The sequence below is a fragment of the Chlorocebus sabaeus genome, chromosome 20 (genome assembly GCF_047675955.1).
Source record: "Chlorocebus sabaeus isolate Y175 chromosome 20, mChlSab1.0.hap1, whole genome shotgun sequence".
Lineage (NCBI taxonomy): Eukaryota > Metazoa > Chordata > Mammalia > Primates > Cercopithecidae > Chlorocebus > Chlorocebus sabaeus.
Window position 1 is genome coordinate 111,331,320 of NC_132923.1, and position 15,670 is coordinate 111,346,989.

A 15,670-nucleotide genomic window follows, 5' to 3' on the forward strand; every position below is an offset into this window, starting at 1 on the left:
GGAGTAACAAGTACCCAGCTGATGAGGGGCCTCCAGAGAGTCAGGGCAGGACCATCTGGATATGCAGCTGGTGCCCCCAAGAGACAGCCACCCCCAACCCCTGATGACTGCAAGCTTGGCCAGGAAATCCACAGGCTTAGAGGAAAGTCAAGGTGTGAATGTGTGTATGTGTGTGTGCAAATATGTGTGTGTGTGAATGTGCTTGTATGTATGTGTGAACGTGTGTGTATGAATGTTCATGTGTATGTGTGAATGTGTGTGTGAACATATGTATGTGAATGTACGTGTGTACGTATGAATGTGAATATATATGTAGGTGTGAATGTATAAAAGTGCGTGTGTGTGTGAATGTGTTTATGTGAATGTGTGTGTATGAAAGTGCATGTGTGTGAACGTGTGTGTGTATGCATTGGTATGAATGTGCATGTGTATGAATGTGCATGTGTGTTTATGTGAATGCGTGTGTGTGTGAATGTGTACGTGTTTGAACTCGTGTGAATGTGTGTATATGTGAATATATGTATGAATATGCATGTGAGTGTATGTTAACGTGTGTGGGTGTGTGTGAATATGTGTTTGAACGTGTATGTGTGAATGTGTATGTGTGAATGTGTGCGTAAATGTGCGTGTGTAAGTGTAAATGTGTTTATGTGAATGCACATGTGTGTTAATGTGTTCAAGTGAACATATGAATGTGTGGGTGTGTATGTGTGAATATGTGTATGAATGTGCATGTGTATGTTTATGTGTGTGTGCATGTGTGTTTATGTGAACGTGTTTACGAATGCATGTGTGTGCATGTTTGCATGAACGTGTGTATGAATGCATATGTGTGCATGTTTGTGAATGTGTGTATGTGTATGAATGTGCATGTTTTGCATGTGTGTTTATGTGAAGGTGTGTATGAATGTGTGTGCGTGTGTTTATGTGAACGTGTATGAATGTGTGTGTGCGCATGTAAGTGAACGTGTGTGTATGAATGTGTGCACATGTAAGTGAACGTGTATGAATGTGTGTGTGCATGTAAGTGAACATGTGGGGGTATGGATGTTTGCATGAATGTGCATGTGTGTAAGTGAACGTGTGGTTATGCATGTTTGAATGTGTGAGCGTGTGTGTGCATGTGTGTGAATGTGGGTGTGAGTGTGGGTATGTGTGTGACCCCTTTTCCTCTACACTGCCGCTCAGTCCCTAGCCTGGGGACTTCTCCACTGGATAAATGGGCTTGGCCCATTTCCACACACTCTGTAGGATGGTGTGGGACTTGTGATTGGAAAACTGGGCAATTCCTGACAATCTCATTGCAATCACCAGTGGAAAGGGGGTCACTGCACTGAGAAAAGGCCACTTGACCAGCCATCTTGTACCCCATCTTTCTGGGACCTTCCTGTTAATGGAAGGAACTCTCCTCCCTTCCCACCTTGCTTTCTGGAATCTACAGTCAGTCCATGGACCAGACCAGGATGACCCACAGAACCCCTGCAGTGAAACCGCTCATCGTTTTTCCCGCCTGGTTCAGTGGGTCCACTCTCAGCCAGCTGCAGCTGGGAGGGAGGCCGGGTGCATGGTTAATCCCCAAGTCTTCAGCACAGACCTTTATTTTCGTCTATAACATGCTGAGGACACAAAGATGAGAAGACAAGGGTCCTGTGACCGGGGAGCGGTCAGTCTATGGTGGAGATGCTCATGCATATCTGGGTCTGCCCTAGGTGTGTAGGAGCCCAGGTCAAAGGAGTTTTTACGCCTATTTCAAAGGAGAGGCAGGGAGAAGTCAGGGAAGGCTTCCTGGAGGAGGTGGCATTGAGGGCAGCCAGGAGGACTGGAGAGGAGTTTAGTAGGCATACCTTGGGGGTGGAGTCCAGGCAGGAAGCAGCATGTGGGGAGACATGGAGGTGTGTGAGAAAATGGGGAGTTTCCAGCTTGGTTTCTAAAGGAAAGAATCTCTGGGATATTTGCATGTTTTTCCGGGCTGAGTTTTACCATTTCTTAGAGCACCGAAGGCTTCTGGGAAAAACACCTTAGTTATCATTGTTTTCACTTAGACCAGGGGGCCATAAAATTTACTGTCCAAGTTGGGGCACTTTTAAGAGCAAAGGGGGTACTCTTATGATGTTGGAACAACAGGTTAAAATCTGTCATAAGCAAATGTCATGAGTGGGATGGTCACCCTCACCTTGGGGGTCATACAGAGGGGTGGGGTGGAGGAAGGGTATGGGGAACAGTAGGGAGTGCCGAGTGGCCTCTGTGGAGGCTGCCCAGAGGCCGGGAACAGCTGTTTGACCTGGACAAGCCTGTTAGGGCCTCAGTTCCCTCCTCTATAAATGGAGGTGCCATCTTTTCCTGCCCACCTTCTAAAGTTTTGTAGACAGGATTTATCAGGTACTCCATGAAGAGGAAAAACTAACTGGACCTCAAACATTCCTGGGCACGCTCTCGGCATCTTCCTCAACCCTGGGCCCCCGCCCGAGCATCCCCCCCCCACCAGACAGGTCCCTGGAAGACCTTGGACAGTCAACAAATCTTCATCCCGGTTTCCCGATTTCTGTAGATTCAGGGCTAATGGCAAAATGCTTGCTCAATGGGAAAAGCAGAACACGTTCAGAGTTATTGCTTTGAGATTTTGGTCTGTCTCCTGGGCCTGCTTGATACAGTTTCCTCCAAGTCTCAGAGCATTTTGTTTAAAAAGAAGAATTTTTGACAGCAGTGTTTTGCCTCAAATTTACACACGGTTTTATAGTTTACAAAGAGGTTCACATCATAGCAATCACTGCTAGGATGCATTGAGTTCTTACAGGGGGTGGGGTGGGGAGGCGCGATTAACCCTTGAAACCACTTTCCTTTTCCATGGATGGAGAAGCAGAGGCTCAGAGGAGCTTCACTAAGGGGCTTGCCCAAGGCCATACAGCCCTGGAAAAGGGCAGGGCAGAGCTGAACACAGGTCCACCAGTTTCAAAGGCTGTGCTTGTATGAAACCGACACGGGCTGTCCTCTCCTGTGGCGCCCCTGTGCCTCTCTTGCCTTCAGCCTAACCACTGCATTCCCTGCTGCAGACCGTGAGTAAGAAAACACAAAACCAAACCAAACCCAGAGGCTTGTGCAGAAAACAGAGGCTGGAATGAGTGTAAAAATAACCAGGTATGTTCAAGGGAATCCTTGAGTCCCTAAACAATATATTTTCTGCTAAGATGATTTATGTAGTGGTGCAGGTGAAGGAGGTCTTCCCGGCATCAGCAGCGTAGTTGCTTTCTGAGTTCTAATTCTGCACTGTCCAAAACAGCAGCCAGCAGCCAGCAGCCAGCAGCCAGCAGCCAGCAGCAATGCACGGCTCTTTACATTCAATTGAAATGAAATTAGCCAGGCGCCCCCCCGGTGGCTCACACCTGTAATCCCAGCACTTTGGGAGCCTGAGGTGGGTGGACCACGAAGTCAGGAGATCGAGACCATCCTGGCCAACAAGGTGAAACTAAAAATACAAAAATTAGCTGGGTGTAGGCCGGGCGCGGTGGCTCACGCTTGTAATCCCAGCACTTTGGGAGGCCGAGACGGGTGGATCATGAGGTCAGGAGTTCAAGACCAGCCTGGCCAAGATGCTGAAACCCTGTCTCTACTAAAAATACAAAAATTAGCCTGGCGTGGTGGCACACGCCTGTAATCCCAGCTACTTGGGCAGGAGAATCGCTTGAACCCGGGTGCCAGAGGTTGCGGTGAGCCGAGATCAAGCCACTGCACTCCAGCCTGGGCAACAGAGCAAGACTTTGTCTCAAAAAAAAAAAAAAAAAAAAAAATTTAGCTGGGTGTGGTGGTGCATGCCTATAGTCCCAGCTACTCGGGAGGCTGAGGCAGGAGAATCGGTTGAACCCAGGAGGCAGAAGTTGCAGTAAGCCGAGATTGCACCACTGCACTCCAGCCTGGCGATGGAGCGAGACTCTGCTCAATTAAAAAAAAAAAAAAGGAAATGAAGTTAAAAGTTTAGTTCCTCCATTGCACTCACCACATTTTAAGTATTCCAGATCCACATGGGGTGACCCTACTGGACGCCACTGTTCTAAGCCACCAGCAGCCTGCTCCTGTCTTATCCTGGCTGTCCTGAAGAAAGGAGAGCTGTTGACACAGGCGGTAGGCACACCTGTTTTAAGGTAGGTTGCTCTGCATTCAAAGTATCTATAGATGCCATCCCAACACCAGAGCCCCTCTACGCCACTCTGGAGCAGTTACAGCTCCAGGAATGCAAAGAAAAGGCAGAAACCAAGGCAGTGGCCACCAACTGGGGTCTTGCTACTCAAAGTGGGGTCCGAGGACTGGCAGCATCAGCATCTCCCGGGAGCTTGTTAAAGAAAAGCAGAATCTGGCCGGGCACAGTGGCTCATGCCTGCCCTCCTAGCACTTTGGGAGGCTAAGGCGGAAGAATTGCTTGAGCCCAGGAGTCTGAGACCAACTTGAGAAACATAGCAAAAAAAAAAAATTAGCTGGATGTGGCGGCACACACCTGTAGTTTCAGCTATTCGGGAGCCCAGGTGGAAGGACTGCTCGAGCCCCAGAGATGGAGGTTGCAGTGAGCTGTGATGGCCCCACTACACTCCAGCCTGGGTGACAGAACAAGACCCTGTCTCGGGGAAAAAAAAAAAAAAAAAAAAAGGCAGAATCTCAGGCTCCATGCTACAGCCGCTGAACATGAACCTGGATTTTAACAAGCTCCCAGGTGATTCCTGTGCATGTTCAAGTTTGAGAAGCTCCGACTTAACAGACAGGCTGAGCAGGAACAAAATCGTGCTCCAAATATAGGAAACCAAACTGATATTTTCAGATACGAAAAATAGAATCAGCACCCCCTCCTCCAGTAGGGTGTAATTAAGCATTAGTCACAGAGGGCCGAGCATCTCTGTGCCACATGACCAATGACCATACTTGCAAGGACAGGCCCCCAGGGGAAACGCTGGGGGAAGCTGGCCCATTCATCTCTGGCACTTTCTCAAACCACAGTGGGGTCACCTCCTCAAAGCAGAGGGAATGGAACTGAGAATCACATCTTGGATGCTGCCTTTAAATCAGATTTTCCATTTTTGCTTTTCTTCCCAACGCCTTTGGCCAGTCTGACCAAATGGCCAGTCATTTAAAGGGAGGCACGTAGAAAAGGACTGTGCCCCCCATTTCCCCTTCCCGGGGCCGTGAGGCTCTGCAGACCTCAGTGCCAGGAGCTGGGTGTTGATGAAGCTTTCTGGGAAGGAGCCGACATCACGCCCTTCTATGAGGGAAGGAGGTGCAATCGGTACTTCCATCCTCAGCGAGGGCACAGACAAGGCTTAAAATGAGCCTGGCAGCTGCGCACTGACCCCCAGCTGGGGAAGGAGAGGGCTCTTCAGGGAGAGGTTTGGGTGTTCAGATTCTGTGGCTTGTGAAGCTCTCTCCTACCTTCAGTGAGGATGAGTCATCCCTTAATTCCTCTTTCCTCTCGGCCTATCTTGAGTCGTACTTATTTTTATCCATGGAATGGAGTTAAGTTGCCAAAAGGATGATATTTCTCCACCTGCAAGGGCCCTCCTGGAGGATACATTTTAAAATATTCGCTCTTACAATTTCCTCCCAGCAATACAGCAGACGACAGGAGAGGAGAGGGAGACAGCCGCACGGGCCTGGCGGGGGAGCCTGGGGCTTGGGGAACTGCAAAGTGGCTTTGAGACAGAGACATCCTAGAAGTTATTCTGAGGACATAATTGGACAAAAGTGAAAAGGAGGATGGTTAAGTATGCGCTTCATAACTCTCTGTATAATACTGAAGAAATCAAACTGTAAACAGTCCTGCTGTTTTTGCCTGTGCAGCCTGCAGGTCCCTTATTTTGGTGATGAATCTCATGTTTTTCTCTAGGGAACAGCCCATCACCCATTGCACAGGGTAATCTCAGGGGGTCTGCCAAGCCAAGATGCCTGGCCCTGCCCTTGGCTAGGGGCGGGCATGAGACCCAGGCCAGGCCACATGGAAAGGAGCCACAGTAGGATCTGGAAACATTTGGATTCAGCCCTCCTGATGGCGGTGCCTAGAGAGGCTTCCCTGGTTCTTGAAGCGTCCCTGGCCAAGTCCTTTCTAGCCCTTATTGAGGTTTGACTGTTTACTCCTTCTTAAGATTCCATAAGCCACCCCATGACATTTCAGTAAATCCCTTTCTGTGCTTAAGTTGACAGAATTGGTTTCTGTGATTTGTAACTAAAATCCCAGATGGACACAAACCCAAATGCCTGGCAACAGGGGCTTAGATCAGCAAAGTAGGCTACAGTACACAATGGAATACTCCACAAGCACGCACAGCGATGAGATAAACATGTATTTGTTGACATGGAAAGAGGTTCACAATATATAGTTAAGTGCAAAAGCAGATTCTAAGAAAACAGTGTGCATAGTAGGATACCACGTTGGCAAAATATATATTCTATATATTCATAGAAAAAGGCCTAGAAGAAAATATAACAGTATTCACCTCAGAGAGTGGGATGGCCAATGCGTCTTCTTTCTGCTTCTATTTTCTAATCTTTCTACAATGTTTGTGTAGTCAGTTTTCCTGGTTTGCTTTTTTTTTTTTTTTAAAGTGAGCACAGGTGGGTCATGGGAGTCACGCTCTCATGCTGCCTATCAAGAGCATGGTGACTTGCCATAGGGGCTACTCCCCAGCGGCTCTGCTTAAGGAGATTCTGGGAATGTCCTGAGTCTCCAGAACCAGGAACAAGCACTTCCTGTGCCCAGGGTACCAGCAGCTTCCCACTTCTCACAGCAACCTTGTGGGGTTGAGGTTTTCTGTCTGCTTGATGGAAAAGAGCCCAGAGAGAGGAGGTACCTGCCTAAGTTCACACAGCAGGGATTTAAAGCCAGGTCACCTGGCTCAGAGCCCCAGGCAGGAGCTACTAAAGCTTATGAACAGAGTAAGCAGCTGAGCCCAGGGAAGGGCTCAAAATTCTCCCGTGACTTCCACTGTGTTGACAAGCTGCAAATATGCCAGGAAAGGGCTGGGTGTGGTGGCTCATGCCTGTAATCCCAGCACTTTGGGAGGCTGAGGTGGGCGGATCACCTGAGCTCAGGGGTTCAAGACCAGCCTGGGCAACATGGCAAAACCTCGTCTCTACTAAAAATACAAAAAATTAGCTGGGTGTGGTGACGCATACCTGTAATTCCTGCTACTGGGGAAGCTGAAGCAGGAGAATTGCTTGAACCCAGGAGGTGGGGGTGGCAGTGAGCCAAGATCGCACCACTGCACTCCAGCCTGGGCAACAGAATGAAACTCTGGGCCGGGCACGGTGGCTCAAGCCTGTAATCCCAGCACTTTGGGAGGCCGAGTCGGGCGGATCACAAGGTCAGGAGATCGAGACCATCCTGGCAAACACGGTGAAACCCCGTCTCTACTAAAAAATACAAAAAATTAGCCAGGCGAGGTGGCGGGCGCCTATAGTCCCAGCTACTCGGGAGGCTGAGGCAGGAGAATGGCGTGAACCAGGGAGGCGGAGCTTGCAGTGAGCTGAGATCCGGCCACTGCACTCCAGCCCGGGCAACAGAGCGAGACTCCAACTCAAAAAAAAAAAAAAAAAAAAAAAAGAGACCCTGGGTCTCAAAACAAACAAACAAAAAGTGTCAGGGGAGGAAGCGCTGTCACTTCAGTGTTAGGACCTGAACTCCTTGCTCTGCACAACAGCCATAGTGTTTCAGGCCCCCTCCCAGGGAGGGCATCGGGGGGGCGGGGTGGGAAAGGGGGCTGGGTTATGGGAGGTTCGTTCTTCTGCCAGATAGTCCTTCTGCGTTCCTTTGTATCTTCTGGGTCTTGGCTTGAAGGTCACTTGCCCAGAGAGGCCCTCCCTGACCCCATAGGGTAGGTCCTCAGCTGTCCATCTGTCTCCTTTGTAGCATTTCCTGTGACCTGCAGTCACTTCACTTGCTTGTCAGTTTCCCTTACCATCGCCGTCTCCCCTCTTGACCCCTAGACTGCAGGGCTTATGACTGTCTCACTCCCAGCGGTGTCCCTGGCCTCTAGCCCAGTGTCTGGTCCGTTGCAGGCACTCACCAAGCATCTGCTGAATGATGGAACAGACACTCAACTGGGGTGGCCAGGAGACGGCAGGGGCGAGACTCTCCTCTGCCTTTTTTGGGCTGTGTGACCTCAGGCAAGTTGCTGCTCCTCCCTGGGCCTCTTCCCAATCTCAATCTGAGTGTAAATAAACAACTGCATCTGAAGGGCTGGCCCCACACTTCTTGAATATATCAGGACTGATTTTAGGGGAGGTAATAGAAGTTGGAATCATTTACTAAATTATACCTTAAATCAACTGCTGGCTGATTATTCTTTCTGATGGTAACATTGCAATGGTTTTTCTAGGAGTCACTGATGTGCAATGAGCCCAATCATATTTCTTATTCAATAAACTCTTTTATTCTAGTTCACAGATTTTTTCATTACAATAATAATGAAAAGAGCACTAGTGATTTGTAACACTGAGGCCCAATCAAAGGGAATCCCCTCCTCAAATTATAAGGTAAATGACACATAGTTGAATGCAGGGTCAGTGTTGGGCAAAAAGCATTTAAAATATAGATAACGGGGTCAAGATTTTGTATATGTGCAAACACTGGGTTTTGTTTATCAGGATGACATCATTTTAGAAAGCGCATAATTCTGAAAACTGTATGTATAATTGTGATAAAACTAAACCATAGAGAAAAGACAAAATCAAGCAAAAACAAAAACCGAGAAACCAAAAGGAAGCAAATCAAATACATGGGGCAGATTGCAAACCTCCGGTCTTTGGCCCTGGAATGGCAAGTGAGAGGGCTTCATAGAAATTCTCTGTAGAAAGGAATGTGTGGGCCAGTGTGGCCATGGCCCTGGCCTTACATTGCTGCGTCTCCAAGTCTTGTCTCCTCACAGAGGAAAAGAAGTTGCTTGTCTGACACATCTGCTGGGGGTCTGCCCGAGATGGGGCCTTCGTTCCCAGTCCCTTTGAAAACAGTCCCAAATCCTGAAAAGGCAAGGCATCCCTGCGGTGGCCCCAGGGCGGCGGCGGGGGATGAGGTCAGTGTCTGCCCCAGGCCCTGCCGGAGCTGTCTGAGTGGTTCACCGGGAGCGGGTGGGCCTCGGTGTTGAACACCCAGTCTTCCAGGGAGAGCAAGTCATCTTCAGAGAACAGAAGATAGAGATACCTGTGCCCCAGGCAGGGCAGGGAAGCAAGACACAGTCTGTCAGTGGCCTGGGGAAGAAGGGTGGGCCCAGGAACAAGTTTCAGGGCCTTTGTGATGGGCCTGTGACCAAGGTCAGGAAGCCTGAAACCTCAAAACTGTGGGCGGCAGGGTGGGGGTGCTAGTCCTGGGGAAGGAGGCTGTGGATGCAGAGAAAAGCCTTGAGCTTTGAGGTCAGAAGGACTTAGTTTACCCTGGCTCTGCCATCAGCCGGCTTCACCTGCCTGGCCCTGTATGTGAGCCCTTATGGCCCAGATCTCTGCAGGGGTGCCTGAGGGCTGCTCCACGTGCCCCACTGCTGCCCGCAGACTCTACATTCAGAGCACACATTAGGGCACTAAGACGAACAGGGGGTTGTGACTCTAGAACTGCAGCTTCCAGGTTGTGGGTTTTTTCCCCGCTGGAAGGAGCGGATCATTCTGACCCACCCTAATCGGTTAAAGCACAAGGGGCTTGCTTTGGGGAACAGCGAGGAAGCGGGGTGGCCAACTTCCACGGCAAGAAATTGAGGGGGGCACAGCACCCACACTGCAGAGGCCACAGGAGGGAAAGTTAATGCCAGCAACCAGCACCGACATCGTCATCGTTAATCCTATCCCATTTTACACTCGAGTTCCCAGAATGGAAGCAAGCTGCGGAGATAGGTGAGAAACTGAAGGAACCTGCGGAGATAGGTGGGAAACTGAAGGAACCTGCGGAGATAGGTGGGAAACTGAAGGAACCTGCGGAGATAGGTGGGAAACTGAAGGAACCTGCGGAGATAGGTGGGAAACTGAAGGAACCTGCGGTATCACACGGTGCATCCCTGGGGAACTTGGATTCTAGCCTAGTCCCACTCTCCAAGAAAACGGCCTGGCCCAAGGCTCACCCCTGGGGTGCAGCCCTCTGGATCCCAAACCCTTCACCCCTCTTGGGCTCCCGTCCTGTGACCACAGAACATGACTGTGGAAGGGAGGGACTGCAGACCCCCGCCCCCAACCGCCCACCTGTCCATCCCTAGGAAAAGCCCACGCTGCTCACTTTAGTGTCTCCGCGAGAAAGAAGCTCTGCTGCTTGTTGTCGTGGCTGGGGGTGCTACTGTACACGTCTTGGATCCCAGAGAAACCGGCTTCTGTCCGACAGTGTTTCTCCAAGGCCTGAGGAAGGGGAAGAGGAGGAGAAAACAGCCTTAACACGGGACAGGAAAGGCCCCTCAAGACTTGTGCATGCCTGGCAGGCTGGAGCTAGAAAGCAAACAGCACCCCAACCCCTTGGCTGGGGACTCCTGGCATTTGTGGGAATAGAAGATCAAATTATTCTTTCAGGGTTTAGCCACCTGTCCCCAGGCTGGAGGGGCCACACTCCCTCCCCCCACACCTCTGAGAGCTCCGGCCCGATGGGCTGCCTGTCCTGAGCTCTCCACCTGGTTTGAACTTAGAGGAAGCTTCTCTTCGTGTTTCAGGGGACTAGGCTGGTCTCACAGATTCACCCACAGTGGTAAGCAGAAGTGATGGCCATGGGCTGGGATCTGGGGATGGACTTGGCACCCCAGGGATTCTCAGGAGAGACGGCCCCTGGGCTGGAGGCGAGTGGGCCAAGCCATTCATCTTTCTATATAAATGCATTTTTTTTTTTTTTTTTTTTAAGACAAAGTCTCATTTTGTCACCCAGGCTGGAGGGCAGTGGGGCGATCATAGCTCACTCTGCAGCTTCAACCTCTGGGGTTCGAACAGTCCTCTTGCCTCAGCCCCTCAAGTAGCTGAGACTATAGGCGTGCATCACCATGCCTGGCTAAGTTTTGTATTTTTTTGTATAGATGGGGTTTTGCCATGTTGCCTATAGGCTGATAAATACAATTTCTACCCACTGAGGGGTCTGTGGACTGGACATAGGAGCACAAGATGCTTGAAGGCCAAGAGCAATGGTCCTGGGGAAGCAGGTGAACTTAACAGGGCAGTGAACCTGAGCATGCCCCAGACCCCGTCTGAGTGCAATGCTCGGAGTGGGCATGGGGGTGGTTGGGGAGATAGGGGCAGAGAAGGCTCAGCATCCACCAGGGAACCTTCTGGAATCCCCACACCTGCCTTTGACACCTCCCCCAAGACAGCCATTAAATTTCCACCTAGGTGTGGGGCTGGGTGCTGAGGGCAGGGTAGGCCTCGAGGGCCAGTAGAGACTAGGGTGGGGGATCCCTGGGGCTGGGCTGCCTGTGGGAAGAGGAGGGAGGCGGAGGTGAGCTGCCCAGCTTCGGGATCAAGAAAGCGTCTGTTGGGACAGTGGTGGCCGCGTGGTGCCCACGTGGTGCTCTAGGCAGCTGCCTAGCCTCTGACCCTCTAAGTTTACTGAGGCCTGATCCCAGGCCCCAAGGCCATGGGCACTTAGAACCCTCTTCACAAGTCTGCCCTGTCCTGTCTCAGGACAACTTTGCCCAGCTGGGAACTCTTGGCTCTGTAACCATCACCTTGACCCTTTGCACTCTGAACTGTGGCCAGAGGTCAGTGTGGCTTGGACTTCCACTCCGTGCCCAAGCCAGGGCACCTAGCACCCAGCCTGTCTGTGAATTCTCAGGGGGCATCTGGCACCTGGCTGCCCATCCCTGGGGCCCACTCACCAGCACCACCTCCCAGCCCCACTCCCTGTAGATGGGGTTGTGGGTCTGTCGCCACAGGTACATGTAGCTCTCCACCACCTCTGGCCGGAGGATGTAGTAGCTCTCGCTCAGCTGGGTGGCTATGGCCTCTCTGCCGGAGTTAAACCAGAAGGCCTCGGGCCCGAGTTTGGTGTCTGGGGAAACAGCCAAGCAGAGGGCCCAGGTCAGTCCTCCCACCTCCTGCTTTTCGGGATCCAGGAGAGATGTCAGTTGCCTCGAGCCCACGGCCAGGGTGATGTCAGGGGTGTGTGGGTGTGGGGCGCCCCTGCCTGGACTGCTGCATAAGGCTGCACCGGGCAGATGCCCAGCTTCCCTCTTGAACTGGGCTGGACAAAACAAGACCCTCGGGGACTCGAAATGTGAGTAGCTTTGGACTCAAGAGTCCAAATGAGCTACTCAGCAGTCTGGGTAGGTGAAGGTTTGGGCGGGGTTCCACGACTGTGTACTATGAGGCAATAGCTCTGCAAGAGGTTAGCCAGACCTCAGCCAAGAGGGTTTCGGGTTTCAACACACCTGGGGAACCGAGGGTTAAACAAAGTGAGTCTCCCATCTGCAGGATTTATCAGATTCTTTAATATGCTAATATGCAATGAGGCTTCTCCACGGGGCCCTTTCTCTTAGAAAACTGCATTTAACACCTCCCAGAACTTCTAGAGTTTGGGAACAGCTGAGGTGGAAATGGAGGGAAGATTGCCCAGGAATGCACCTACTTCCACAAAGGGAGCTGAGGAAGGAAAGCCCGAGGAAGCCTGGGTTCTGTTATTGTCACTGTTTTGTTTTGGGGCAATGTGCTGTCATTCTTGTTGTATGGCCATAATTGTAACCACCTCTGCAGTCACCGCTTATGATTTCAAAGGCTGTGCTGGGTGCTTTAATACACTATTTCAATTCTTAAAACATGGTTCTTTAGTAAGGTAATTGCTACTATCCCTCTCACGCAGGCGGAAACTGAGGATCAGAGAGGCTAAGTAATTTGCCCAAGGTAACACAGCGAGTTGTGGCTAAGCTGGGACTTGACCCTAGATGTGTCTGATGCCTCTCCTAGGGTGGTGCTCTTTCCCTCCTGGGTCTAACCCTCATAGGCCCAACATGTAGGGTATGAGGGCCAGATCCTTCAACCTTTAATGCCTGTCCCTCCTGTTCAGGTCACCCGAGTCCCCAGCTCCATTCCTAATGTGAGCCCTCTTCCCTCCCACCAGGGTTCAAAACCTTGAGAGGCCCTGGGTTGCTTTTACTCTAGAGGCAGGGGCTAGAGGTTTGCAGGACTTCCACTCTTCCATGGAGGGCTTCAGGGAAGAGGAAATAGCTAGACCCTAGCCTCTCGACTCTTTTCAAATGGCGTAGCAGCTCCTGGCTATCAGAAAACAGTCGTTTTGCCAAGTCGCTAGTGGGGTGAAGGCAGGAGCCACTGCTGCAGGCGTCCACGGGACAAGCCGAGGCTGGCTGGAACAATATGCTCTATTAAGCGGCTGTCTTTTATGGTCTGGGCTGATTGTCTCAGACAAATAGTGAGCTTTTTATTATTCCTGAGATTTGTTATTTGTTTATGGCCCTGGCAGAGTGAGCTCTTTGAAGAGAATGGACGACCAGTTTTAAAGACCCATTGCGAATCTCTGACTTCCTGGAAACAGCTCCAGGAGACCCCATTCAGCTGGGGCGGGCACAGACACATCGCGGTGGCGTCAGCAAGTGGCTGCAGTGCTGCTGGCAGAAGGCGGCTGCCAAAGTACTTTCTCATGGGACCCTGTGCCTCACTCTGAAACCTGTGTCATTATTTCCATCGAACAGATAAGAAAACAGAGGCTGCCCAGCTGGCAGTGGCAGAGCGGCGCTTGAGCCTGGGATTTTTACTGCAAATCTTGGCTCGTCCCCTCCAGCCAACACTGGGATTACCACTGGGAGCAGCGGGTGTCTCCTGGGACCACATAGGGGCTGGGGATTTTTCGGAGGGGTGCAGGCATCAGAAGGCCCGGGTTCCAGCCCAGGATCAATTCCTTATCTGTAGTGTGACTTTGGCTAAGTCACTTCCCCCTCTGGGCTGGCTCCGCTTCTCTGTGTAGAATGAGGAGCCAGGCTCAGGCTCTCAAATGTGACCTCTGACTCTAGCATCTGACAATTCAGTGGTGAGCGGTGGGTGGGGAGGACCAAGCTCTCAGGCTTTCTGGTGGTCACGGGTGAAAGAGGGCGACTAAACAGGTGGGAGCAGGAGGTGGTGAGACCCCCTCTGAGGAGGGTGCCGGGGGAAAGGCAGAAGCACATTCGAAGGCATGGGACCCAGGGTGGGACATGTGCTGGGCTCAGGAAGCTGCCGTTTCTGCCTCCAGAGCTGGAGGATCCTTTACTCCGTGCCCCTCTCAAGGGACCTTGGCCAAGTAATTTCTGAGCCTCAGTTTCCTCATCTGTGTGGTGAGGTTCAGTGATGATGTGTGTCAAGGGCGGAAGAGCATCGGGTACAAGCAAAGCACTTCCTGCGTCTGTACTAGTTTCCCTTTCATTCAGGGTACAGTCTTGGAGCCTGGACAGCACCTCTCAAATTCTACCTAAGTTCCAACGGGAGGCTTCCCTAAGGCCATGTGCTCCCTTCACTCACTGCTGCTGGTCTTTCCAGTTCTTCCTGGTGTCTAGCCTCAGTCTCTCCTGCTGCCCCTTCCCCTTGCAGGGTTACCTGAGCGGGCGTATGACTCGTGGCACGTCTTGGTGATCTGGGCTGCGAGCTCTCGGTAGTGGGCCCTCTTTTCTTCCTTGGCATCCTCGGCGCCAAGGGCGATCATGCCCCCGGAGAAACAGGCCAGGTGCCCCATCTTGTGGTCCAGAATCCCCCCTCGCCACTCGGCGATGTAGGTCAGCCCCCCGGGAGAGACATTCAGCAAGTAGGTCTCTATCGCCTGGGAGCAAGGTGGGGATTGGGCAGGGAGAAGGGGCGTGGGAGGGCACAGAGAAGGGGGGGAAAGGATGGAAAATGAACATTTTGGAGACAGTAGCAAGGGCAGCTCTGCCAAGCCCTCCATCCCAGGCAAAGGAGGCCCACTGATTTCTGCTGGTCAAGATGCCTGCCAGGGCACAGGAGGGGCTGCTATTCACTGGGAGGCTCAGACACACGGCAGCTCCCCAGGGCAAGTCTCTCAGTCTTTAAAATCTTCCACGTTTTAAAAAACATTAAAAAATATTTTAAGGTGATCCTCCTCCTCCTCCTCCATTATGTCCTCTGTTTGATCTTAACCAGAAACCCAGCGGGCCTGTGGACGGGCTTCAGGGGTCCAGGCCCTTAAAACTGTACCCAACACTTTTTAGTGGATGTGCATCTTTATGGGAAGAGTGTCCATCTATTCTTCTCAGTTTCTCAAAAAGAACCTGCAGAAAATTAAGAGCTGCTCTCTACGGTATTTTGTCACGTTTCCTCATTTAATGCCTACAGTAAGCCAGGCACCTGGGCTGTGGCGCCCTACACAGACAAATGGGAGGGGCAGCTTGTCCCAGGCCATGCAGCCACACCAGCCTAGAAACAAGACCCCACATTGTCCAGAGCTCTGCTTCTTCCTCTACCCGATGGCCATGCCTTTTGGTGGGAAGGGTGGTGATGCTGTTGTAAAGACTCTAGGATGTCGGGGACATGAGGGGGTCACACTGCTGTCAGTCCCAGGAGCCCTGGGGACCCAGGGGAGGAAGGAAGCTGCTCACACAGCCTTGAGACCAGACTCCATGGGCTGATGGGGCCTGGCCCATGGCTGGGGTCCTCTGGGGCCCTTGCCAGGCCTCTGCCTCCACTCTCACCCCTCCAATCTACTCTCCAGGGGCTCTCTGTACTCTGCAGTTAACACACCGGATCATATCAT

General features: G+C 51.6%; 1 protein-coding gene across 1 annotated transcript in view; it reads right to left on the reverse strand.

The window, feature by feature from the left end:
* Window positions 1-6,296: 6,296 nt before the first annotated feature.
* Window positions 6,297-15,670, reverse strand: part of MAN1C1 (mannosidase alpha class 1C member 1) — a 174,499-nt gene continuing 165,125 nt past the window's right edge. The window contains exons 9-12 of the mRNA XM_073007686.1: window positions 14,503-14,722; window positions 11,799-11,971; window positions 10,229-10,344; window positions 6,297-9,172 (exon numbers count right to left, since the gene is read on the reverse strand). Of these exons, the coding sequence (XP_072863787.1) occupies window positions 9,046-9,172; window positions 10,229-10,344; window positions 11,799-11,971; window positions 14,503-14,722 (636 nt within the window). The 3' untranslated portion in view covers window positions 6,297-9,045. The remainder of the gene's footprint in view (window positions 9,173-10,228; window positions 10,345-11,798; window positions 11,972-14,502; window positions 14,723-15,670) is intronic.